This window comes from Falco cherrug, chromosome 1 (genome assembly GCF_023634085.1).
Source record: "Falco cherrug isolate bFalChe1 chromosome 1, bFalChe1.pri, whole genome shotgun sequence".
Taxonomy (NCBI): Eukaryota; Metazoa; Chordata; class Aves; order Falconiformes; family Falconidae; genus Falco; species Falco cherrug.
This window is the reverse complement of record NC_073697.1, coordinates 27,486,561-27,514,487: the sequence shown is the minus strand read 5'-3', so window position 1 is coordinate 27,514,487 and position 27,927 is coordinate 27,486,561. Positions and strand designations below refer to the sequence as shown.

The window sequence follows — 27,927 nt, the reverse complement described above, 5'->3', positions numbered from 1 at the left end:
GTTCTATAGTAAGAAGAAAGAAAAACAACCAGAAACCAATTGTGATAGTTTTGTTTTATAGACTGTATTAAAAAATCCATTTCTGAAAAACTTTAAGTTATTACCATAGATAAGCAATAAAGGCTCAAAAGCTCCTAAATCAAGACAGTATTTTTCTCTGATTTTTTTATAAGATGGTAACAAACAATAGAAACAAATGCTTCAGACTTATCCAACTAAATATAAAAAATTCCATATGGCCTCAAATCATTCAGAAGCTGATATTCACAACTATTCCTATTAAATCTGAGCTGCTTGGTGCAGTATAATGACTGAAGAAGCAATTTCGAAAAGCTTCAGGAGGGAAAAGCTATATAAAATGTAAGGTATAGAGGTTATGAAGTATTAACACGATGCTAAATTGCTGCATATCATATTTGCAATGGGCAGTTTACAATCTGCTCATCCTGATGGATTTAGCACAAGGGAGTTTGAAGACCTGGCTCTGCAATTTCAGTTTCTGCCTAGTAATTGATGGTTAAATTGTACACACAAATAATGTGTTAGCACCAAATGATTTTGGGACCCTGCTCAGCCCAAACTGCTCCATTACACTCAGAGGAGCAGTAATAAATGGAAAGTAAGGAAAAGTTGCAGGAGATAATGAGACTGAATACTAATGACCTAAAGTAGTGCAAAAGATAGAAATGCAATTTTTCAAAAAGTACAATCCCCATTTGGCATCTTAATGAGTTATTAAAAAACAATAATAACGATTCTGTGGTTTGAAGCCAAATTACTATTTTTCCACATTTTTTTCTTTATCCACTAAGATGTTGCAGAATTTATTAAGGTCTTCCAGGTTTACTGCAGAAATTAAAATGTACTGCAGGATTCTCTCCATTTACGATTCTCTGGTCACCTGCCTCAACAACCAGAAATTGTATCTTTTAGGAATCTTACTCACCTAGAATATTAAAATAGGCTGAAAACTGCTTATTTCAAGGAAGCAGAGGATAATTTCTATCTTTAAACAGACTTCCTTGTCTGATGGAGAATATAAAAGAAATTTCTTCTCTGATAGAAGATGAAATTGTTGCAAGCATTATCTCACAACCATATGATTAAGTATAAATCCCAAATGAACTGAAAATAGATGTAAAATCTATACTCTCCTACTGAAGTTGTTTTCTACAGCAAAGTATGTTTGTCCATCATTAGTATTTTCCTAATACCAAATAATTAGGGTGATGGATAAAACGAAGCTTCTCAACTAAAATGCATAGTTGCATTGTCATGAAAAAAAGGCTGGATAACATAGCTCCACAAACTGGAAATGGAGATGCTTCTTTCTGTGGTGTATGATGTGTCTTCTTTCATCCAACAGTAATGATACTTCACACGGCAACATCTGCAACTGAAGAAAACAGCATCAGAAAAAAAGAGGTTAATCAGGTCTTTCCTGATTTATCTTAAATGTCATTCTCTTGACTTTCACAGTAATGAATTTCCCTCTTTATTTCAAAAGAAAACAACATTGTAGCTAAGAGGCAGACAAAACGGACTATATACATCCGATTGGGGTGAAAGACCTAAGCATGATACCTGCCAGCAGAATCACGGTTTAGGCACCCACCACATGAGACTATGGTACAGGAACCTGAGTGAGACGCCCCAGACCTCATTCACCTTCAGGGAAGGTGGGCAATGTAAGTGGTCAGAGCCAACAGCTGCCCTAGAGAACATTAACCACATCCACCTGGCTGGAACGCTTCGGTAAGAGTGTCCCTCAAGTGTCCCAAACTGGCTTTCTGCAGAGCGTCTCCATCTACACAGAGTTCAGCCTGGAACTGCCTTTCAGAGGCAGGTGGTGATTGATCTCTTTCCTTCAAATAACAGAGCAGGCTTCCCTCTCTCTGTCCCTCCCAGCGGCTAGAAGAGGCAAGAAGAGTTCTGTATGATGTCTGCCTCCGCTCCAGAATCTCTTGCTCTGTGTCAGCTCCAGGGCATCTCCCCATGAACTACTCCACCTGCAGCAGAGCGTTCAGAAGTGAATCTGGGGTATTAACAAGGTCTAACTGAAGCTGACCCAAAATAAGCTGAAATATCCTAATGGGAAAAAATAAAAATAGACCAATACAAACCACCAGCTAGATGGGAAGAATTTACAAACCTGCGCCCAACTACATTTCCCGTGCTACACTCATATACAGTAGGACAAATTTGGAAATAATGAACTATGAGCAGCTTTTTCCACATTCCCAAGTGAAAAATACTCCTCAGTAATTGTCAATGGGACTTTCGAAATTTGGACTGCAGCTCCCAGAGTAGCATGTGGTGAGGAACCTTGAAATATGAAAATGCCCAGATCCCAATCAAGCTCATCTTAGTTGTTAGGGAACTACACGGTGCTGGCTTGAGGGCAGGGAGCACAGGGTTTCTGTACTTCTTACTCTCACGCTGAGTGAACAAGCAAATGTAGCCTGTCATCTGTACCCAATGCACCCACCCACTCTGGTAGTTGATGTAGCTGCAGGTCCAGTAATAACACCTGTCTCCCTTTTCCTTTATATCATAAGGACTGGGATAAGAAGTGTTCCTTGACCGGGAAATCATACTGGAGGCAACAGCTGCTGAAGCGAGCTAGAAAATGACAAGTGTAGGCAGGATACAATGCATCAAAAATTGATGCCAGCTAATGGAACAGTGGTTTAAACAGCCTGCACGGTGCCCGTTACAGTCCAGTTCCGCGAGCAAGCAGAGTGCTTCCCTTCAAAAAAACCTCTTAAGTGTCTGTTTTGCGGAGAAACACACCCTGGCATGCATTGTGTGCAGAGCCCAGTAATTGTGCCAACTACCCTGGAATGTGCTCAGCAATCCGATTCTATGAGCTCTTTCGTCCTGAGAGGAGTTTAAATTTTAATGCATGATTTAAGCCTTGAATCTGTTATGGAAGCAGGAACAGAGGAGGAATTATCTTTCATATTTAAAAAATAAATATGTGATTGAGTGACTGCATACAGTCCTGAAAGCAATTTAAAGCTGCATATGGGTATAAATCTTTTTCATAGTTACCTACAGGAATTTGTGAAAGCATAAAAAACGATGTCTTACAAAAATGGCTACCTGGCAAACCCAGTATGTCACTACCAGCAGGAACTCCTGCTGTCAGCGGCACCGCACCCAATCTCATGGTGACTTTCCCCACAATAATATCACTTCTGAGCACTGAAATGATGCTTTTTGGAAAAAGTGTCAAAAGGCTAAGTGGAAAGATCACAGCAATTTAAAATAATCTTTAGAAATACATTAATGATTTATAAGAACAGCTTAAGCGTAATCTTTCTCTCGCTCCTGAGTACATTTGGTATGTGCCTTCGCTAGAACATTTTGAACTATGAGTTTCACTGTTTTCCCTATGTAATTTGTATCTTCTGTTGTTTGTGTAGGTGTCTTACTTAAAGACAGACGAGAGGGATTCTTCTAAATATGAAAACGTAGAGGCATGAAGCCGGGTTAATTAACATTGCTAACATACAGCTGTGGGCTGGCTTCAGGGCGTGGGCTGGCTGATGTGGACAAGGTGCAGCTGTGGCTGGTTCTGTGGAGTGGTTAAATAGCTCATAGGGGTATGGAAGAGGAGCAGCCAATGGAGAGAGATCTGGAAGAAGCAGAGAGGAGTAGTACCTGCCTTGGGGGCAGAAGAGATGAGGAGAAGGATGCAGTAGGGGTAAGAACCAGAGGGACTGGCCTGAAGAGTATGAAGAAACGGCATGGATGGTAGATGAACTGTTGAAATCTTGTGGGGAATTGGTGGCTGTGCTGGGGCAAGGCGTGCTGGCTGCTTGTTGAAGTTAACCTGGTATGGGATGGTAAAAAGTCTTGTTGCAGCCAGCTAGTTTTGAGAGTGCTGTGACGTGAAAACATTTCTGTAAAGCCACAATCACATAAGGAAAAGTGGGAAAAGAATATTTTTAGGCTATTTCTGTTTGTGCTACTAAGTTCTGCGATGATGGCATGTAAAGAGCTCTTCAGCAAGGCAGCAGGGGCCTGAGCCAAAGCCCTGGGTGGACTTGCGTTGAATTTTCCTGGTATTGGATTGGAATTTGCACAACTACATTTCTAAATTGCTAGGGGAGGGTATCCTTAGAAATGGACAGCAGTGGTGATACTACTGATGTAGCTGGATAAGAACCAGCCTCTCGTACACTCAGTTACTTAATGATCTCTTGTACCAACGTGGGAGGTTTTGTGTCCACATGCTTTTAGATTGTAAGAGAAGAAAGGGACCCATCAACTTCTCTTTTACAATTTCTGTGGAAGAGGTTTTCACCTTTTTTAGACATACACACACTTCCCCTGTGCGTCATCCCTGTCATCTACCTTACATTCCAGTTTTATAATCCATTTCACTGGATGATAAGGCTGTGCCTCAAGTTCTATATTCACTGGGAGACTAACTTGTCTTATCTAACCATACAGCTACACTCTTGCTCAGAAAGAAATAGAGATATGTGAAGCACCTTGTACATTCAAGGATCTCAAAGCTCTTTACAAAGAGATGGAAGTGCTGATGGCAAAAGGCAGTGTACTAAAAATTGTTGGCAATTGCTGATGTGGAACTCTCATTAGCTTTTGTGCAGCCTTTGACGTGTCCACCAGTTTTATTAAGAGAATTAATGGGAGGCAGGACACTAAGATTGTTTCATCTTGTCCTTGGGGCATTGACTGTCAAAGAGATTGATGCAGTAAGAGAAGGGCTCGGGGTAATAGTGAGTAGATTGTGTGAATTTGATCTAACAACAGCTCAGAGCATGATACTGGACCCTTTCTACCAACAAAACAAGTCCACAACAGTTAGCTTTAAGACACTGTGTTTTCCTTCTTTTTTTTCCTCATAAATTGGCAGCTCTTCATCAGGAACTGTCAGATCTGTATCTGTCTCTGATTTCCCCAAGTAAGAGAGAACACTGTTCTATTCCTAGTCGTTCGTGAGATCCATTACTGCCCCTTTTGATTCGGAGAATACAAGGCCACTTCCCCTTGAGCAGGCAGAGCACCCGAGTACTGCAGGAGAGGGGTCACCGTTACTTTTCATGCCGTACACACGTGACACTTATTCTGCCCTGATCATTGTAGGACTGAAGTACTCTTCTGGTGTGGAAGAAGCCAGCCAGTCTGTCCAGACTCCATGTGGCCCCACTGCTGGGGAAAGAGGGACTGCCATAAGGGCAGGACAGATACAGAGAGAAGTCACACCTTGGGACAGGATTTCTTAAGCCTCCAAGGGTAAGCTTAGCCAAAACCTTCCCTATGAAACAACAATTTCAGGGCTAACCATCAGTAAAATCATCTTGCTGTGTACTCCACCACCTTCAGAGAGGATGTTCGTCATATATCAGGGTGTTTTAATGGGCATGGCAAATTGACTTTTGCTCACTTTTATTTCTTACTTCATTTATTCTCTGCCCCCACTGTTTTAGGGAGCAGCCATTGAATCAAGTGCGTTCAAAAATGTTAGCCCTCTTACAGCTTCACATGCTGCATTTTTTTAAGTAAAGGGAGCTAGTTGCCTCACTTCAATATATAAATTATTTATTCTTCTGATCTGCTCTCCCAGATTTCTTGCCATCAGTCCAGCTTCTTGTTTCTGTCTTTTCATCTGTCACAGGAGAGGGTATTCACTCCTGGAACTTTAAAAAAAAAATAAAATAAAAAAAGCAGATATACATCCCACTGCATTTCAGAACTGCTAAAAATAATAGTTGATATGAGTAGTGCTTTTAAAGTTAAAAGTACCAGTTTATGCAAGTAGTGCTTTGTAAGTTAAAAGCACTACACAATCTCTGTTTCAGCTGAGGATAAACAGTTCTTACCACAGTGCAAATTAGTAACAAGGCACTATTGGCAGAGACAGAAAAGTTGGGTCTCCAGAGCCTTATTCTAGCATGCTGTCCTCCGAACAGCATTGCCTCCAAACCCAAGTATTTGCCCTAAATAGTGTTCATGCTTCCTATCCAAATAAACAGCACCCTTGACATTTAAGGTAATTACTATCACCTTTTGACTGCACTAAGGAAATCCACCTACACTTGCCATATATAAAGAGGGGACTGTCTTAAAGCACTTGAGAGACTTGGCTCATTCATTTTTTTCCAGGACAGTTACTAATATGGCAGTTTAATGGAAGATGGCAGAAACGGAGGAGGATTCTTAACTTCAGCAGTCAAATTAATAATAATAGTTACTGTGAAAATACACAGACATTAAGTGACCTATGCTGAAAAGATTTTCCTTTGGCAAAGTTACAAGTGCAAAAGTTAGTGCATTTTTTATCAGCTGAATTAGCTGTCAGTGTGATAGTAACCAATGAACTGGAAGTAAGGAAGCATGTGCATGCGTGTCTCTGCACACACACAAATGCACACAGAGGTAAATATATAGACACACACAGAGGATATAAGTATATTGATAAACATGATACACATAATGTTTATCAATATACTTACATTTCATGATCAACTATTGTCTTAATATTAAAGACATTAAAAAGACATTTGTAGAAAGAAACGTCTTTTTTTTGACAATTTTCAAATGAAAAATTCAGCAGAAAGTAGCAATATGTCATTGATTGATATCTCTCTACCTATTAGTAAGATAAATACTTCCCTGTTGCAGGCTAGAGCAACAAGCAAATAACATGCTTTACACTTTGCTCTCCCGTCCGATCTGGACTTTTTAACCACAGGAATTTACTAAGTTAAAACAATGTTGTTGGGCCTTTCAGCTTTCAATTGTTGGGTTAAGGGCCGTTGCTGGGACCATCAGCAGGTTCTCCAGCTCAGGAGCAATAATGATGGTGATAAAAGCGATCCTGGCATGCCCACAGCAGCCACTATACCTACCACACCTACTGCATAGCTAGCCTGCCTACACAGAAATCAAACACATGCTCTGTACTGTGGTTAACGCTCTCTCTGACTGCACCTTCCGCTAGCTGGAAGTGAGGAAAAGCATAACTCAAAAGCGGTTTGCCCGTCCCAGTCTTGCCCGTTTGATCCAGGGCAGACACTGAGGTAAATCTTACCAACTGGGCTGAAGCTACATTTGAAGCAGAGAAGGGCAGATGTTAGCACTATTCCCAGCGGAGCTCTCTTAGGTTTCTAGCTCAGGCTAGAACCCTTCCTTGCTTGAGGCTCTTGTATTGGTGGTCTGAAATCCTTGTGCTTCAGGGGAGCAGCTGGTAGGGTAATACAAAGATGATGCTCTTTGATCAAGAAGCTCCTGGTACATACTTCTTGCCTCCACCCCACCTCCTCAAGAAAAAACAGGTTTTATCAAGTTGATGTAGTCTGCAATTGTCTGTTCTTGAACTTAATCATCTTGGTGTTTCTCAGTACTCGGCTGTTCATGTGCAGCACTTCTAAAGCAGCCAGCTCCTCCCTGCTGAGCAAACTAGTCTTTAGTAGCATTCTAGACGCCCCATAGAGACAACGCTAGCACCATGAGACAGGCAGCCCGCAGCCTCCTTCTGCAGCCTGAATAACCGAAAGGACTTGTAGCTGGGCAGCTTTCCTGTAACTGCAGCATTGCCACCGAGCCACCCACAAACAGCAATGAATTGAATCTGACCTTATCAGATGAAGGGGGAAGTGTTTCTTTGCAGGAAACGAAGCAAAACTAAAGCAGAAAGGGCTTTCATTGTTTTGACAGAGTATTTAGCTTTGAGACAGTATTCCTTTCAGAAACGTTATCCAAAACTGCAAAAAAAGGCAAGATCAAGATCTAAGTTCCTGCCTCTCCAGCCACTCATTGAATAATCTTTCCACACAACGTCAGGTAAGATCACAATTCCATGTATTTGTCATTAATCCCATGTATGACATCCAGTTTTCCCCTCGCTGCCGGCAGTCCTGACAGGAAGACTGTGCTATGACCTGGGAAGCAAGCCTGCTCCTACAGCACAGCGCTGCAGCAAGGCACTGGGGTTTCTCAAGATACCTAATCTTTTTCTTTAAGTCACCGACAGAGAGATTAAGGAAAGGGATAACTTCATCCCAAAGTGTCCTGGATCTCATATATGGCCTTACAGAGCAAAGATCTGCAGAGTTGTTCCATCTCTTCTTTCTGTCCTTCAATGTGTAACACAACATAACGAAAGCGAAAGGAGTGCTAGCAGGTCAATTCTAATGGTTACTCCCACCTCTAGGAACACAGGTGTTAAATTTGCACGGGAATGGGCCATGAATGTTGTTTCCTGCCTCTAAAAGATAAGTTTTGGTGAACCCAATGTCCCAGAAGGACAAAGCATGCTATCATTCAGACATACTACTGTATAAATGAAGGCACTGAATACTAGCGAGCCCTCCCTTAGCGACACATCTTACTACAATGTTAGTCTTATTTTTAACCCAAGAGTAAATGTTCTCTCGTGAAGCAATTAAAGTAGGCAGGTACGCGGCAGACAGGGATATAGGAAGATAAAGGTTTACCTGAGAGATATTCAACAGGTATCAGAAAAAGAAACAGTCTGGTACTAAAGTGGCCGGGAGGAGTCCATGGAGAGGAGAAGCAGCTGCCCTGTGGAAAGGCTGGTGGGGCCCTGGGAAAGGGCCTACTCGCTCAGCAGAGGCTCGTGATGTCCACATGGCAAACAGCTGAACTCGGATGATCTTACCAGGAACTGCTCTCATCTGTGTCACCAACTTCCCAAGCCATGCTACCTTTCCCTGCCTCCTGATGCCCTCATTTTAGAATAGCTGTAATGACAACTTTTCATCTTTGGAAGTCCTTGTAAGATCTATAGATAAGATTCACTTGGAAAAGTGGTCAGTATTTTTAATTACTGTGATAAACTGCCATGTAACCCGGCTAGTCCCTCTCAAAAGCCAAACAATAATCTAACTCAATTATTAATTTATTAAGGAAGTACCTCATCTTTGGTCAGCAATGCTGTTCAAAATTTCTTCTTTAGCTCCACTCTCAACACACAACTTAGTTGTTTATGGTTCCACACGAAGCACAAAAATCAAACTGCTCTTCAGTACATAAATTTTTTTAACACATTAAAATAGCATGATATGATATTGAGTTTCCAATAAAACTCCATCCAATTTAAAGAGATGTAAAGAAGGACCTTCTTAAGCTTTTAACCTAAAAATTTCACCATAAATAGTACTATCTGTGCAAGCAGCCATAACCTTGTCTATGCAATTGATAGATTAGTCAGTATTACTTATTTAAGTAGCATCTGTTCTGTTTCTAGGCTCTACAAGTCTTGCCAGGAAGAGGTATAGCTTACAGCACATTTCTTTTCAGACTTGTTTCCTTAGATCCGGACTTCCTGAAACAATTGCTGAGGAAAGTTAGAAGTGGAAGACTTAGTTTTAGTTCCAAGCTGAAATCAACTTCTTGTCATTCCTTCTGACTGGAGTAATAACGACAGAGCAATCAATTTCTGTTGTTTGGAGAATTTGATCAGCAAACTATTTCAAACGTGATTTTCCTCAGAGATCATTCGCACATTGCTTTTCTCCTCTGCCCATGTCAGAAACAAATGTCAGCATAATGCTAAAGTCTGAGACACAATATTCTACACCATAAAAATGGTGTCAGAATTTGCACTGGGACCTTCAGGGCCACACAGACTTTAAAAGGCTAACACATATGTTTATAGATGACCCTTGGTAGCAGATGGAAAATCGATTTTGTTTCCCTGCTACCTAGCTCTCACAAAAACACAATTTCCAGTTTGTCATCTCATATATTTGACTAGAAGAAGTAGTAATTTATTTTGAGCAGATATTGCATACTATTATTTCTAAAAATATGAGGCAAAAGAGAACAATGAGTTGTAAGATACTTACCTTCTATGGTTGATGCACCCACGTGACAATGCTCTTGTTCAGGAATTATGGGCAGTTTCTCTGTGGTCTGTGCAGTAAGTGGAATCTGCTGTTTGCTGGTTTTCACTATTGAAAGTTAAAATAATTTTTATCCATATTATTAAACAGCAAACGTATCTGCAGAATGTTAAACATTGAACCTGCAAGTCTGAAAACAATTGAGATCTGTCTGAACAGGAGGCATAGGTGGACAGCTAGTTTTTCAGTGGGATTTCAGTGCCTAGAGATGTAGGTACATGTCAGGAACTCCTGAAAGTACTAACCATATCTTGTATTTAATTCCTCTTGAGACTTGTGGGACTACAACATGCTGATCCTAAGTCTCCTTGGGAAGAAGCTTGAAGGTAGGCAACTAAATTGCTCTTGGAAATTTCACTAGTGGTGAAAATATAAAAGCATGCAAATTTGGGATTGCACCAGAGTCTCACCAAATGCAAAAGCCTACAGCTGGCCAGTTAAGCAGAAACAAATGAAATTCAGAGTATGAACTTTTTGATTCATTTTCACATAAGGGCAGCCCAGACTGCCACTCAGGACCACATGATGTGGCCTCAGCAAACGTCATACACACAGGGAGGGCTACTGGGTGTCATCCAGTTGTTACCAATGACAGCATGCACCTCAGAAGCAGGGAAGGGTGTGGTGATGCCTTTAGCACACTGGCAACACAGATGCTGATGGGCTGTCTTGCTGGGATACAGATAAAGAAATGCAGAAATAGCACGCTCAGGCAAATGAACACAGAGTTGTTGACCTAATGCTTTTCAAAGAACTACTGTAGAACACAGATATTTCAACTCCAGGTCCATCCTGTCCCTGACCATCCATAACTTCTGTAAGCCTACAAATGGGTTTCTACTGAGTTCATAACAAGAAGATGAACTGTGCTGCTTGTATTGAGCTGTATCATTTGGGCTTCTCTCTTCACAAATGCAACTAAAAGAGTAGAGTTGGATCTTGGTAACTAAGCAACTGAATATGAAAAGCAAAGTTAAAATGAAACGGTGGTAGTTTTAAGAATAGCAATGGATCTTGTTTCACCCTCAGGATGAACCTGGAAAGAACAGGAATGTAGACTGACATTCCCCCTGGAGCCCGTGTGTAACACTGTTCTGCATGCGTGCAAACTGAGCAGAGAAAAGGCCTCTTGTGCATCAATGCTCTATGGAAAGCATACAGGGGCTACAAAAAGCTCCCTATAATTACCTGCATCCTATAGGTTTTATCCTCCCATCTGAAAAATAAAAAAGCCCCAAAGTGGCAATAAGGCTTCGTTTTTTTCTCTGAAAATGTTGCATCTCAAACATGTAGGTCTGTGTCAAATATTAAAAACTATGACAAGCTTTGCTTTCCCCAGCATTATTCATCGAAGTTGCAGAGGAAAAGACAGCTATTCAGCTGTGTCAGGAATTGAGAAGGATCAGAATCAAATAGGTGATGCTTCACTTGGCCCAGATTAATCAAACTTCTTCTTTCTTGGCTTTGCATCTATTTGCTGCTGTAGAAGATGTCTCATGCTTTTCCCCTTTGCTAAAAAGAAAATGTATTGCAGAATACAAGGAGGAGTGAGTCTGAATTCACTGGGATGCCAGCCCTGACACTACAGAGCCAGCGTTTGATTCTATTTCCAACCTGTCAACTAACTTGAAGCTGTAGCAATACATCAGAGAAATGGCAGAATTTCACCTATTTCCTCTAATCCTGTAGGAGAGGAACTATTATTTTAATTGGATAGCACAGAAAACAATACAGGAATTCAAATAACTGAGAGGAAATTTGTCTTCTTGTTTCTTATGTGCAAATTACAGTTGTCAAGCCCGCTTATATCAAATGCCACAAATGTCACAAAGCCTAAACAGTCCAGAAAACAACTGCAGGCCAAACTCGCTGAGTCCTGGTTGTCCCCATGATCCTGCAATGTCCTTCTTTCAGGATGAGTTATAAAATTACCATCCATCAGAACTGACTTTGCTGTGAGCCAGACAAGTGTATCCTGTGTTTGTATCCTAAAATGTAATGAACCAAACTGTGACTGTGAGCCAATGGAATATCACCGAAAATGAGAGAATTGTACTGTCTGAGCAATGTAGAACACGGCATTGTTTGAACTAAGGTTGCCCTCACAGGCTGTCGAGTAATAACATGATTATATTAACAATACGATTCCCTGTCTGCACAGTCCCGTTCTAGCATAGGAACGAGAGCAGGCCTTTCTTTCCAATAGATCTCATGCTACTTTCAAAATAGAATAAAAATAAACAAGGAATGTAATTCTTATGCTAGGAAAAGAAGGTCTAAATGGGAATTTATAGCGGTAGACTTCTAGTAATATAAATTCACACTTAAGTATAACCCATATAACTATACAAACAAAACTTCCCATATGAAAAGACCCTGCTAGACAGATTCAGTCTAGGTATTAAACACCCTGATTTATGCAATCTGTTTCCTGTACAACTTTTTTTTTTTTAATAATGTAACATACAGTTCACACACACTGGCCTGCTCCCAACAGGTAATTCTGTGCCGTGTCCCCAGGCTTATTTTTTTTTAGGATACAGCTATTATGAGAATAGCTATACTTAACCAGTTACTAGCAGTGGAAAAGGTACTAAAGTGGTTTAGGGGAAGCAGGCTATGGAAAAACTGTAACAGCAGAGTAAGTGTAACTGCCTTCCCTTCCTCTGAAGCTGATTTAAGCAGTAAGCTGCACGGGACAGTTGAGCAGTTTCTGTCAGGGTTCTTTGAAAACACTGTGCTGAATACTGTCTAGTCCTTCTAATTGCTATTATTAGTTTATTAAATTGTTCCCAAACCTCTTCTACTGAGTCTTAAATCTGAGAAAGCTCCATAAAGAAATTCTTGCAATAAAAGTCTCTTACATGGGACTCTCCCTAAGATTCTCTGTCATGAACACAAAGCGAGGAACTGACTTTTCTTCTATGGATTGTTTTCCATGTGCTACTACTATCAAGTCCTCTTTGATACAAAAGTGCTTTATGTCTGGAAGCACAGATCAGCCACTTAATACTTACTTTTTGCACTGAAGAAAAAGCACCCTGTACTCTTTCCCTTCTCTTGTGGCTGCATTTAAGGGCAACTGGGTTTTGTAGGTTTTGTCAATTCATACCATTCAAGGGTCTGTTTTACATAAACACAAAGGCAGGACCAGATCCAAAGTCTGGAAGATGTGCTCTGTCAGCCCATGCTCCTGTGCAATCTTTTTTTGGCTTAACAGCACAATGTTTAGTCGACATTTACGACCGGAATGCTTTAAAGCTCCCCTATCATCACTATATGTGCTTAATCCTTTATAGTACCATGAATTTGGAAGGCTGTAACTTTAATCTTACTCTAGAGAACACGCTATACATTTTTCCTTCTTTCCTCTGGCCACCAGACATAATGGTAATGATTCATGGACACAGAGCCACTGACAGTTGCACAAAACTACCATCCATGGCTGTAAATTACCTTTTTGTAGGACCACAGTGATAGTAAGATAGTCATTTCCTTAGCCTACCTAGGAAATTATTCTCATTCTCAGAGTATAGGTTTCCTTCTTTTTCTTCCCTTATCCTTTCTGAACTTTGAATAACCTTCTAGTAGTACCTATACATCTTTTAATCTATATGATAATACCGTCACATCCTCCCAGATACATAGTTATTTAGCCTCATTATGATGTTTCTAGGGTGGTTGTATTGTCTTCAGTGGATCTTAATGTTTTCTTTCAAGATTCCAAGCTATGCACTAATGACAGTGAAAAAATTATCAAGGGCTGTCAAGGAACTCATCTATAGCTATTTATAGCCATTATCACAGTAGTCAATTTTAAGCTTAGCAACTGTGGGAAGAATAAACTCTTTTCATATGATCCTGATTCCACTTTAAATTTTATTGGTATAAATTGGGAAAATGACTGGATTGATTGGAATTATCATGTGTAAAATCAAGGAATTTCATATTAAAATAAAACCCATTATAGCAGTTCATACAACTAAGCAGCTTTCCGAGTTAAATGGACAGATTGAAGTGGCAGGATAGATTGAAGTAGCAGGCACATAGAAGTAAGAATGACAGACCAGTAAAAGATTCCTATTCTCTAGTTAACTAGATCTGACTTTCCATAAAACTCCATCATTAAAAATGCCTTTGGATATACAACACTAAGAACGCATTGTGAAGCACGGTGATAAAATAGGTATGGTATTAGTAAAGCTACTCAAGACAAAAGATGTCAGAAAGATAATTCCTTTCCTGCAGGATGAAAATAATGAGCTCATAAATATATCTTAGAGGTAGCCAGTGCTTTAAAAGCAAGGATCATAAATTGTACTCACAGGAGAGTTCAGACAGACAAGGAGCTATTCACTCTTTTCTAGGTAAAATTGAAATGCCATGAGTTACTGAGTTGTAGAGAAAAATTATCAAGTCTCTTCTTACTCTTGAAGAACTAACAAGACAAACAGCCAAGTACCCAAGCCTAGATAAATTTTAAACCATTTTTTGATTTGCTGGCTTTGTATTTATTCTTGTTTTGGAGGCAGGTTGGTTTGCCATTCTATATGTTCATGTTAATCTTTTTAAAGATAGAGCTTCCTTCGTGAAGCCAGAATCCATGGAACTTATTAAAGCATATGCCTCTTCCAGCAGCACTAGTAACACTCAGAGGTACAGCTGCTAATTTCCCCTCACACAGGGATTTATTACCAAATCATGATTTCTGGAACCAAAACTTTGCGCTTAGCCATGCCATTTAATTTATCTGTGCTAAACATCCTACACTCTCAGAAGACCACATTCTAATTCCTATCTGAAACTAGAAAATTGTACTTTGTGGGAATTTTCCCCTAGAAACAGGCTACAAAGTGTCAGCAGAGCCATTCTCTTGAGTCCTGCTACAGCCAGTCATTCCATCCTTTGGTAGCACATTTTATGGGGAATCACAAACGCACAGAGCATACATACACGTGTGTACATGTCTGTATACTTCCCATACACACACAAAGCATTCAGCTGCCAAACCTCAAATGTGGCACACAACATGACCAAAAATTAAGAGGACGTAAAAAACCACCAACACTTTTGGAAGAAGCATTCCCACATGACATACGTAAGTCTTAATAGTTTTATTGTCAGAATTATTTCTTTATGATATAAAAATGTTGCCATAACATAAGCCAAATCAAATTTGCATAGGATCAAGGTAACTCTGAAACAGACCTGAAGCATCCCTTGACAGGAAAGACTTAAAAGGTCTTTCTTGACTTTTTCATGCCTCGAGGGTTTGTTAGGTATTTGTTTCACTTTTATATTACTTACCAGGAAAAGGATGAATTTTAGTAGTAGATATGGTTCTTCCTGCATATCCGAAACTCTTTCTTCTTAGAATAGTAGAAACTGCTGCTGCTACTCTGTGTTTACAATCTGTTTTAAACAAAATGTGTTTTATCCTTAGCTATAGAATTACATTACAGCATCGATTAGAAGGAAACCCTTATTCTTAAACTGTTGAACAATTTCCATGAAAAAGCAGGAAGTTTTTGAAATAAGGTGATGAGGAAAGCCGAGGGCCAGATGTTTTATATTTTTCTGAATTAAATTTTCTGGAAATTCCATTCAGGTTTGCCCCTTTCAAATTATTCCCTCCCTTTTCTACACTGCGTATCTTGAACAAATTTTGGAAGGTTATCAAAAAAGTACATGTCCCAGTACAGGTTCAGACTCACACTGCTGCCAGTGGAATAGCAAGGATGGAGTGTATTGGCATCCTAGGAAGCTGACAGATTCTTTGCAAGTGTGGGATGTTCATCTTTGGAAACACAGTTGGAGAGCAAGCTCTACACCACTTGGAAAGACCCAGCTGGGTTGAACACCTCTGACTGTTCCTCAGCACCCAGCTCATAAACTCCTCAGTCTCTCCACCCTTCTGCTGCTCTTTTAATACTGTGGTCTTGCTGGGGTTATCGCAGGTGACTGGGTAGCTGTTCTAGTTAGTCCTGTTCTACAGTGACAGCAGTTCAGGGCTCAGCCAGCTTCTGATGACAGCCTCGCTCCAATTCTACATAACAGAACTTATTTTTATCTTTTTATTTTCAGAACACTAGAAAACTTCAGCTGTAGGAAATTAATTAAATTAGTATTATTTAGGTCATGATTTTCTTATGAATAGCTAGTGGAGATGTAATGCGCTGAAGCCCTAAGCATGCACTGTAACAGTTAACATCAAAGGAAGCTCTGGAAGCAGTCATAAGATAAAAGTGGAAGGGAAAAGGCAAAAGGACTAATTTCTAATTTAGCTCCTTTGTCATGGATTGGTTGTAAGCGCTATGAAGTTTATCTGGATATTTTGTTTTATGCACTCATGGAAAGTAATTAATGTTTCAGAGACTATCAGAGTCTGCCTAGCTGAATGTCTTGCAAGGTCTCAAGAGGAAATGAATAATTCTGTATTTCTTACCAGCTTTCAGTGGTGCTCAGAAATTAAGAGAAAAACTACTAACTGAATTATGACTGGAAAAATTCTTAGCAGCTGTTTTAGGCACATAGTAATATTCTGCTGTGTTCTTTGGGCACCTCTGAAAAAAGCAGTATACAGACTTGCAATTAAAGGTGGTACCATAACATATACATGTAAGGAATGCAACCCTTAAATCTGATTTTTATGTGCTTGTCTTTTTATTGGTAACATACTGATGTTTATGATGTTACATGTTATAAACTTAACAGAAAATGTATTCTAGAAGCAACTCAGTAATTAGAAGCATCAAAAGGGCATTTTTCCTTGCTGCTTGTGTCCATGACAATTCTGAAAAACCTGCATTTAATAGAAAGCTGATGTTAAAGAATAAAGGCAGTAAATCATTAACCATCACTGCTAACAGTTCTGCATTAAAAATAGGATATTATGACTCAAAGCACAGAAAATCATACTCATGGCATTTATAGGTAGCTTTCAAATTACAAATAAAAGTCCTTTAACTTAGAGCATTTAATAGCCCACTTATAAAGCCCTAACTTACATTTTGTGGGATTTTTACATACATAAAATAGGTCTCAGAATTTCGTTCTGGCAATAAGTAAAAGAACATTTATTTTAACAAAGATAATCTGGTAAGGAGTTTCTTTAATCACTGGCAAGGGAGCACAGATTTGCCATTTTAAGCAACTATTTCGCTCATTCATTTAAAACTATACACATAAAACATTTACATTATGCAAAAAAATCAGAGAAGTATTTTGTGTGTGGGTACTCTTCTGCCTTCTGTTCAGTTATGATTAAAGCGTGACTCCTATTGCTCCTTCACTACAAAACTGCCTGTGGATACAGTAAGGACGATCAGGGGAATGGATATGGCTTATGATTTTTTTATTACCCCTGTGACCAAGGTCTCCATTTGGCAGCTCTGGACTACAAGGTGAATGGATATCTGCCTGGTAATAGCAACTAAATGCTGGTTATCTGGAGGCATGTTCTGTCCGCTCAGGGCTGACACCGGCAGAGTCTCAGGAAATTGCTCTGAAAAGCATCTAAGAGCTATTATCCCAGGTAACAGGTTAAGTTAAGAGTACCTTTCCATGCTGATGAAAGGGAGTGTGCTCCCTATACCAGCTGCCTCTGACTTGGGATTGAAAACAAGGACCAGCAGCTGACAAGTGGTCTATTCTCTGCATTGTTCCTGTGCAGAGGACTTCGTCTCGATTGCTCAAAAGTCTCAAGCTCAGAGTAATCTTTTATTTTCACCTTCTTCACTGTATCTCGCTAGAAGAAATACTGTAAATCTGATTTCAGCCTGTATCCCAAGTGAATTGCATAGGATGAGCCCGTCTTGGCTGGTGAAGGTATTCTGTAGAAACAATCATTCCAGTCTCTGAACTAAGGGCAGGTTCTTTCATAGCAAAGTTTTAATCACTTGGAATAGCCAATAGGGCTGATTCAGAAATCACAGCAGTATTCTTTTTGCTGAAATAACAGCAAAGAGAAGAAATATTATCTGGGCTTTATTCAGCTCTGGGGTTAAGAAGGCACAGGTTGGCTGACCTGTATGGGATTACACCACCGCCGAATTTAGGTAACAAGTTTTTAGGACAGATAGCTGAGTGTATATCTCTTCGTAGCTATTGTGTAATTTTTCTTGACCATGACCTAGATGAATCATCTTCAGGAAGGAGAGGGTATTTCAATCTGCTGACACTGGTCATTGGCATTTATGCTTAAGACCTTCAACAAGGTTCAACCGTAATTGCTTTTTATCTACTGGAATCAGTCTGAAACTAGAAGTTCATACCACTAAGGATCACAGGCCACCAAGCACCTGTTAAAACCCCCACATTTCATTAACTGTCAACAAGTTTGGATTTGCATCCACAATTCAGAGGTGAGAGGTGATAGTATCAATCACATGAGTATTTCAGTTCCTGTATAAGAAGCTTTTATCATGTTACAAATAAAATACTGGTGTCTGAGCTACATTAATAATCAACAGCTTTGTTATTGTAAATTAATAGATTTTTCATTGCATAGAAATTTAAATTCATGCAGATTAACTTTTTGTTACTTACAGTTTTGTTCATTTTCTTGGACTATTTTGTAGATGACAATTGAAATAGTAAACACAAAAACTATTGCAATCATAGTCAGCCAAATGATCTTCGCCATACACATTGGATCTGTCCATAAAATGGAGAAGAGATAAAATGAAGCAGGAAACCACTGACAGAGAAAAGCAGAACATTTGATCTTGGTAGGTTTTTGGACCATGCCTATCCCCCCAGATAAAAATTTTAAACAAAAGAGATTATGCCTTGTTCTTTCAGCCTTCTTTGTTGTTTGAAACAAAGTTTCCTATCTATAATTTATCTTTACTTTCACCTGTATCTATGTCTCCATGTCTGAAATAGTTCTACATAGCTAAGTGAATGAAAATTTTTCCTGTTTGTATAAACAAAGGAAGAAGTCCAGGAAGAAAATGTTTCAAAGATCAATGTTTATATTTAATGGATGGAGCACAGGAGGAATTGGTCCACTGTCCAACACTAGCCTGTACTGGCATTCTCAACCTCCTGGTCTATCTTCATATATGGTGGAAAGTAAGATTCTACATATAGAAATTTTCTTACCAAAATTTGAAGAAATGCCACCAACAGGACCCCTCTGGGAAGTTCTTTTAACTAAAGCTGCCTTGGGTGAGAATCAGGGAGGGACTGGGTGTAGGAGGTAGGCTGCTCTTTTGGACAACAGCTGCTGCAGAAATGCACCCACGTTCTGCAGGGAATTAGTTCAGTAACTAGTACAAGCCATGACTACATACTACAGAGAAAGGATGTGGGAAAGTTTCCTTCCTGATTATTTGAAAGACCTTTCAAACTTCTTTGGCAGCTGCATGTTAATGCATAGCTTAGCATTGTCAAATAACTATTTTAAAAAACAACTACGTTTCTATGGCTAATATAAAATCAAATTACAGACTATAGCCAAACCACTGTTTTCCTTTCCTTGGCTTAGAACGGTATAATTAGACCTACATCAACTCACTTCCCTTGTGCGTCTTCTCCACTGAGAAGTCACGAGGTAACTGCCAATAACCCCATGGCTCTGTGAGGTAAGCGCAGCTCATGTCTCCTAATTCAGAACTAAAATTTCTTTAGTACAGTCATTCAGGCTCCTTTCAGACAGAGTACTCTACCCCATCTTGCAGTGACTTGTAATGACTTGTATATCAACCTTGCTTAGTAAAGGCCCTGAGCACCTCGTCAGCTTTGCTTTGAGGTAAATAGAAAAAAGATGCGTTGTTAATTTGAGACAACTACTTCCCCAGTAAATCACCATTAGCAAAGGGTGGTTACCTCATAGTTTTGACACAAGTTGGCAGGGCAAGTTACAAACTATACTCCACTCATAGCTAGACCTACTTATTTTAAATAAAAACACCGTAACTGCCCTCTCTTCTCTAGGATTTTACCTAGACTTCTTTAACATAGGTTTAGCCAACTCCAAAACACTTCCCCACCGCCACCCCCCCCCGAAAAGGTACAGCATAAAATGCATTTGCCATACAAAACTAAATGAATTTAGTAATTCAGCAACTCCCAGATGGCAAACATTGCACATAGACAGGCTGGAAGCCCGGATCATAGTCAGGCAATCAGCCAAAACACTCCTGCAGCACAAAGACAAATTTAAAAAGCTGACAGGCTGTCCTCTGGGAAAACTAAGCCTAGTTCAGCTAAAGATTTCTCTTTTAAGTGTACTGTAGTAAGGCTGCATAGTAGGATATTGCAGTACAACATTAAGAAAAGTCAAACCTATCTCCTGGTTCTTCTGCCGCTGAAGTTAACGGGATTTTTTTAATTTGCCTCCAAGACAACAGGGTTATGCCATTATCAGGGAGGGGAGAAGAAAAAAGTAATCCCTGGTTTTGTCATGCATGCAATTTGTGAGTCTGTCACCACTAAGCAAAAAAATATACAGACACCTACTTTGCTGTGTTGCTTCCAGGGAAAAACAGCCACAGCTAAACCTGTTTCAAATCACTATAAAAACTGTCAGTTACCTACTAAAGATGGTCTTTTACTAATGGATGATCAAAATTGTAGTCTTTTCTTGTGACATACTTAAATACTTCCAAATTGTTGCTGAAAGCAAAGAACTACCTACTGGAGATTTTTTTGTAAGATTGATATCGTTGCTGGTTTGATTTCCATTCCGACTCTCCTTTGTAACTTACATTCTACATAGGACTTCAGCTGCAGTGAAATATTTATACAGTCATTTTGGTCTTCCATCATGGCCAGTAGACAGGAATGATTTAGGTGTTCTTCAGCTGCATTTCTTCCTCCAACTACAGAATTGTTGATGTGCATTTCCAGCAGGTAGTAAGTATTATGCTCTACTTCTTCTTTCTCAGAAACCGTAGTGAAATTAAAATATTTATAAGAATAAATAACATCTTCTCTTTTCACTTCAAGTAAGCCTTTTGCTTTTGGAAATAGAAATTACAACAAAACTGTTACATAATGTGCAGCAGACAGAGAAAACAAGTTCTCTGTCTCATTTGCAAAAACATACAGTAGGCTTTTACATTACTATGATAAAATGTACAAAAGCATACTATGTAAAGTTATTCTGAACAGATCTGTAATGTATTGGTTATCTATACAAAATATATTTTCCCTGCAAGCTATAGCCCCTTTTCTGCTTTACTACCAGCTTCAGAGCTTTTCAGTTTTTCATTGTTTTGTTGTCTGTTGTCAAAGGTAACAAAAAAAATCAGGCTGTGAAAAAAATAAAAACTGAGAAAGTCATATGATAGAGATATGATCTAGTCTGTTACCAGTTGCAGAAGGTTCTTGTTTCACTTTAAAGCACACAAGCTGTGAGACTTGCACAACGTTAACAAAAAACATAGGTGGATGAGACATTGTCAAAATTGTTAAAGGTATACAGGTGTAACTGAGAACAGACTTTGTCCACATTTCTTTTTTGTTATTTTCCATACTTGTTAAGACAGCTATTTTATAATAAGAAAATCAGGCATTTGGAAAACAACTGCATTTCTTGTATTCAGGACTTGGCCTGTTGCCCCCGTTGCTGACAACGTTAGAAAACCAAAATTCAGAGGCATCTTCTTCCCCAAAACTTTCCAGATACTTTGCAAGTGTATACAGCACAGAAGGAATATGCTGCTACTGCTCTGAAAAGATGTGAATGTTGCTGAACTCTTCTCTGTATTGCTCTGCCAGCTCTTATTCAGCACTGCATTCTATGAAACGTGCAAAGCCATTTCTGATACTACACTGTTCTGGGTATTGTAGACTACAAGCACAAAAATGGTTATTTCTTGTATAGCTGTCACCTGAATAGTTGCCATCTTTGAATTAGTTCTTTAGGTTGCTCACAACAATATATATATCTTCATATAGTATCAGCAACCTACATGTAGAGTTCCACAATGACGTTTAAAAGCAAATTCAGCATGAAAACTGATCAGAAATTACAACTCTTTAAAAAAATAGAATAAAATAATAAAAAACCCCCACTCTTTAAAAATAAATGAAATTTTAGAAAATTTAGCAAGATTAAAAGAATGAAGATGGGGATCTAAGAGCATTGATAAAAGCCAGATGGCAGAGGTCAAATTTGCAACAAAAATACTCCAGGTGGCTGCTGGATAAGGCATTCTTTTCTCACAGCACCCTCCTTCAAGGCCAATACAAAGCCCCCTGAAGATAATGACACACACACACCTGCCATGAATTTATACAAGATCTTCAAAGAAGAGAAGTCAGCATTTTGCTACTGATAGGTTTCACTGACAGCCAGGCATGAATGCCACTGAGAATCTGGCATAAAACTTGCATTCTCTAGCCATTCAAAGGCAAGCTAAAAAAACCATTGTTCATAGATTTTGCAAAGACCATAGAGAACCAGCAGCATATTATCATTTCCTTTTAACTACCAAATAAAAACATGTATTTCATGTTGTAATTAACTACAAAATTATGTATTTCTCTTCCCCTACTTACTTTTTCTAGCTACTGACCCTGATCCTTGATGATCAACATTCGCATCTCTCTTGGATTCACAGTTGGTGTGTTTAGTATGGGACTGCTGTTCCCTCCTGGAGGACTGGCAAACACATGGAAGATCATGGAAACTGGAATGATTTACAATGGCCTTCAGTAAAACAGTCTGGTTTTCTCTTCTATGTTGCACTGCTCTTTTGCAAGAATTGTTAAAAGTACAAAGTGGAAAAGTGGTGTTATGTGATGAACAGGTATCCATGCATGACACAATTACAGTGTTAGCTGTAAAATTAAAAAAAAAAAAGAAAGAAAAAAAGAGTACTGTATCAGCAAGACAGTCATATAGGACACACGGACAAATACATGCATGGAAGCATCATGTCACAGATCCTTTAACCACCTTACAATGAAACCTGCTTTATTTCTTGAGGGTTATGGCAGCACGTTGAATGCATCAAGCGAGAGGAAGCAAGCACAGTTGTCCCACAGCCTAGATGCTGAATTCTATTGCTGAACTGTTTGAAATCTCTTGCAATACTAGCTTGAATTTGTGGTGGCAGCTAGTCACATTCTAGTTTCAAAGCTGCTCCAGTCTGATGGTACTTGAAGATGAAAGCACTCACGTTTGGAGGGGAAACTTAGCCCTGGAACTGTGCCATTGTAACGCACTGGTGCAATTACTTTATAAAATAGCTATAATCAGAATGAAAACTTTTTTTCCAATGACATTGAAACCACACAGTGAAAACACACAGAAACATTGCTGAATCCTTCAACCACACCCTTCGCATCCTCTTACATTCAGTCTTAATTATGACCATTGGTTTTGCTATTCATAGCCAAATTTCAGTGTCGAATTACTGTATCTAGAGGACGTTAAATGCCATTCTGGCAAGTAGCAAAACCCGCATAAAATTAATTATTAATAAGTGTTATTTAAGCTGTCTTCCACATTAAAGTACGGCTTTATTGTATAAATTGTGCATTTCTACTTGAGTTAACCTTGAACTATTTTTTCAATATGAAAATAAATATTTAAGAATAAAAAACTTCTGGGACCCCAACATGAAATAGGTATTTATGAGTACAAATAACCACTTCCTGGAGTTGACGCAGCACTAACCTATAGTTCTGTAGCTGAACTTCCAATTCTAGTAGTACTCTTGCATCTTTATGAAGAGGAATTTTGCATCTAAGTCCCATTATGAGTAATCAGAGTAATATGTTCCTAAATCCTTATGTATATAGAGAAAAACATAGCCTTTAATTGCTCCAGTGCTCAGCTGCAATCTGACAGCTTCAATAGGCCACCTGTGCTCACACAGCACCAGGCTGACCTCAGAAATGGTTCAGTGAAGGATTTCAGACAGGATACAGAAATAAAATCCCAAATCCAATGCCAAAGTCAATTACCTTTGCTTTATGAACCCTACATCAGAGAGTCATAAACTCCTTATAAAACATAATAAATTGAAATGTAAAATACACATCTTATGCAGGTAAGAAAATAATTCATTTTAATACAAAAAGGAAAAAGTCAGACAAAATTTGGGCTTGATCTTTCCCTGAGGCAAGACAAAACACTTCCCTTGAAATGCTTACTATCTGAGTCACGCAACCTGGAGTGGAGCAGGCTCCTGAGGTCAAATCCTTTGTGCTGAAGGAATCATTCAGTGCAGAGTTTCTCTGTGGAGATGAGCCAGGAGCAGGAAGTGAATGTTTGCTCTCATGGCAAGGTGTGTGTGCATCTGAGCAACCAGTCTAAAACCATTTCTACAGCTTTCAAGGTCAACTAATAGTAATTCTGCACCGTACCCCTTTCACCAAGAAATTTGTACGCAGACTAGGGAATCTGCTTAACTACAGGGCAGTCTACATCCAGCACTGTGAAGTCGGTTTTGGACTTCACACACCGCTAAACAGGCTCCAGAGCTGTCTGTGAGCCATGCTGTAGATAAGTAAAAGGCATGTTATCTGAGTGGAAAAAGTTTGAATGCTGTCCCCTTAGGAAGGGCACTTTACCATCCTCTTGAAAGATCTCTGCAGAGAAAACCGATCAAATTATGATCTAGCATCAGTAAACTTTATTTTCTTCCAACTCACAGGACTGTGGACTTTCTAGGGAGGGATACGTATTGCTGAACACTGTAAGCAGGGCTGCAAAAAGACTAGACTTTCCCAATGGATTACACGGCAGACAGAGAGCCTAACCCACAAGAGGCTTGCTCCTTACTGCAGGACTGGGAGGGACCCTCCCAAATGTAAACGTCACTAGAAATGTGGAAGGGTTTTGTGAAATCTGAATGCAGATGGCCTGAAGTGTTAAAAGAATCACTGAGATGAAACCATGCAAAGTACCTCTAGGAAACCGCTTTATATTCAAAGATCTGTAACCCACATGCTTAATGTTGGGAATTTCTGTGATTACGACATTCTTTTCTTAAGCCTCTAGTTACAGGGTTTTTCCATAGAAAATCCAATTCCATTAAAACAAAATTACTCACAGGGAAGATCTGAATTTGTAAAAAACTTGCTTCCCTCTAAGAAAATAATAAATGTTTCATTTTGGATTGGCTTGACTTTTTTTCATTTGATCTGTGGTATTCTGTTTTGAATCAATTCAGCAGTATATGAAGTTGCATTTTTTAATCACTTCCTTATGGAAATTACAGTTGTCACATAATATTGTACAGATACAAGGCCTACAGTACAAACTGGGGAACACACCACTGATAAGACTAAAGGAGATGGACTCTATCCAGTAGCTGGACCCAGAGAACAGGACTGGGATTGAGAGCAACAGGCTCCAAAATAACGTCCTCTTGCTCTAAAGTGACATCCTCTTGCTCTAAAGCAATGTAGTTTAAAGGTTCAATGATGCTACGACCAAACAAGTGGGCTGCTTCAGAAATGTAAAGGAGACTTTTCACTTTTGGAATGCTGAACTGCATGGTTTTGATAAGTTTTTAAAGGCTTTTTAAAGGGTTTTTTTGCAAATTGATTTCCCCCTAAATTTCTGTTCAATGAGAAAATTCCATTTTTATTCCCTCTCTGGAATAGAAATAAATGCTGAAACTTCCCCTGGGATACAACATTCAAGTTTCACTTACCTCTATCTGTATACTTTGCTTGCCTGCCATCTCAGAGCTTATATTAAAAACCTGAAGTACCTACAATCTTAACATGATCTTAGAAAAGCCTGTGGAATTAGGTCTCTCCCACTCATTTAGACCCACTTGCAGAGGAAGGAAGATACGGTGACCTCCACATCTCAAAGATTTCCAACAACAACTCTGTGTGGTGAAGTCTGATGGGGTAACCACCAATTTGAAACATCTACAGCAAATCCTGTACATTTTTGGTTTGCCACAAAATCTGAAACAAAACTGGTTTCCGACAGAAAGTTTTCAATTAATCAGACACCCAAATTCCTTGAAATTTTCAAAATAAATAGTTGAACATATTTACTTTCTCATGTACTTCAGACATTGTCATAGTCTGTTATATAGTCATATAGTTTTTAGAACATCCAAAATATGACAATGATTGTAATTTTCCAAATATAATTCTGTACTGTATTCTACACTTCATAATCTTATTTTAGACACTTTGTGAATAAGGTCATACGCAGATATCAGAATCGCAGTGGTGATACTATTGCAGCATAAAGTGTCTCCAATAAGAGCATTCTAGAAAAGTTACCATGGAAAAATGCAATTAACAGTAAGGCCAATGTTTTCTTCTGGTAATAGTTGTGTCATTGTTTGCATAGTCTGTGCTAGAAAATACTTTGATTACTTCTGCATGGAGGTAAAATATTAATTATTCCAATACCTTAAACTGACTCATCAATATTATGATATTCAAAACTTATGACAGCTTATAAATTTTGTTTATAAACCATAAAAATCTATAAATTATGCTCTAGTTACTGTCATGCTTATTCTTTGTGGTTAATGAAAACAGAAATGTAAATATAAGTACCCTGATCTGGATATATTTTTATATTAAGTCTTTTTTCAGAAAATTATGCTTCATAACGAATTTATTTCATGATGCTTGGGAACACGCAGCATTTGTCAGAGGGATGCCTTTTATTATAATATTTATCTATTCAAAAGCTTACTTAGGAATGGAAGTGACGAAACTATTTTAATATTAATTTATTTATAGAGTTTAAAGAAAGCAGTGAATGCATTACTTACACAGACATATTTTGCATTTATCCTAAATCCAGTATCGACCTTTAGGGTCACCAAGATGCACTTGGAATTTATATTAAAAGAGCTGCTTCGCTCAATTATACCTACTGTGCTCTACTTTTTCTTATCTTATGTTACCACTGCATATCTCTTCCACAGATAGCATCTCATACCAGACAGTAACTGTACAAAGTTTTATAAGCATTTAAGCATAGAAACCTGAAAAAAGTTAATTTATAAGACATGAATACATGCTGTAAAAGAACATAGTCACTTTAACTACTCTCTTCACAATGGAGACTGTAACAGTTGCGTGGAAATAGTCACCAAAAATTTTGCAGTGTATGTACATGCATGACAAACTCCTTTTGAATTACAACATACAGTTAATGCTGTTGGCTAAAAATCTAGCAAAAAAAAATATGTACATGCTTTGCAAAGTCCGTATGAATACAGCATCCTAATCATTGCTTTTAGGAAAGCAGATGGCAACTTTTCAGTTGCAATCAGACCAGAATAAATAAAAAGCTATCTTAAAAGCTGATTACCTACCTTCATGGATCTTGAAAAATTCAGGTAAACATAAAATAAACATGGTAATTATTCCTAGTACTAATTTGAAGACTTCTGATTTTCTTAAAAGCAAGCACATGTCACTGAAGCACTTCTATTAGCGTAGTGGTGGTAACTTCCTTCCTGGTTTAGCTTTTAACATAGCTTTTGCACACTCTATGCAAAATAACGTCTGTTCATTTCCTTTTTTTCTAATATTATTTTTCTTTTTACTTCTTGTTACGTTAAGTTGTAAAAAATCAAGTTCTGTTCTTACACTGGCATAGATGAGGATGATTCTAATGAATATGCTGAAGATAAAACTCATGTACCACAATGAAAATAAGAGAAAAACCATGCATAGAAACTATTTTATTCATTTGGGGTAGTTTTGGTTTAGGAACAGCACCCTGTAATGGCCACTTTCATATACCTTCCAAACAGTAACACGTGAAGGAATTTTGTTCTCATTTAGCCAAGAGGATTTTTTTAAAAATGAGTCAGACTCTCATTATAAAAATGAATCAGAGCCACATGAGTCAGATATGGAGATTTTATTGTTTTATTTATATACATATGCATTGGGTCTGGGGAGAAGATAATTTTATGTAATACCTAATCTTTGAGACTTGAATAGACTATTAATTTGATCATTACAACCTCAAGTTTCTGATCTGGCAAGTAAGTGATGTACTAAGTACAATGAACTGAGCGTTAGATTTCATATTGTCCTTGCTGCTGTATTCTTAAAAGACAACAGA

General features: G+C 38.7%; 1 protein-coding gene across 5 annotated transcripts; it reads right to left on the bottom strand.

Moving 5' to 3' along the window:
- Window positions 1-39: 39 nt before the first annotated feature.
- Window positions 40-27,300, bottom strand: TMEM156 (transmembrane protein 156). 5 transcript variants are annotated; one of them, XM_055700689.1, is made up of 8 exons: window positions 27,167-27,279; window positions 25,523-25,582; window positions 22,413-22,694; window positions 20,615-20,866; window positions 18,450-18,557; window positions 15,210-15,314; window positions 9,846-9,950; window positions 40-1,396 (listed from the first exon to the last, which is right to left on the bottom strand). In XM_055700689.1, the coding sequence occupies exons 3-8, from the start codon at window positions 22,669-22,671 to the stop codon at window positions 1,377-1,379; spliced, it is 849 nt and encodes a 282-aa protein (XP_055556664.1). In that variant the 5' UTR covers window positions 22,672-22,694; window positions 25,523-25,582; window positions 27,167-27,279; the 3' UTR covers window positions 40-1,376. The 5 variants fall into 5 exon arrangements, with proteins under 5 accessions (XP_055556664.1, XP_027655610.2, XP_055556666.1 ...); XM_027799809.2 differs by lacking the exon at window positions 25,523-25,582 and having other exon boundaries at window positions 27,167-27,300; XM_055700691.1 differs by lacking the exon at window positions 25,523-25,582 and having other exon boundaries at window positions 22,430-22,543; window positions 27,167-27,297.
- Between the last annotated feature and the right edge of the window lie 627 nt (window positions 27,301-27,927).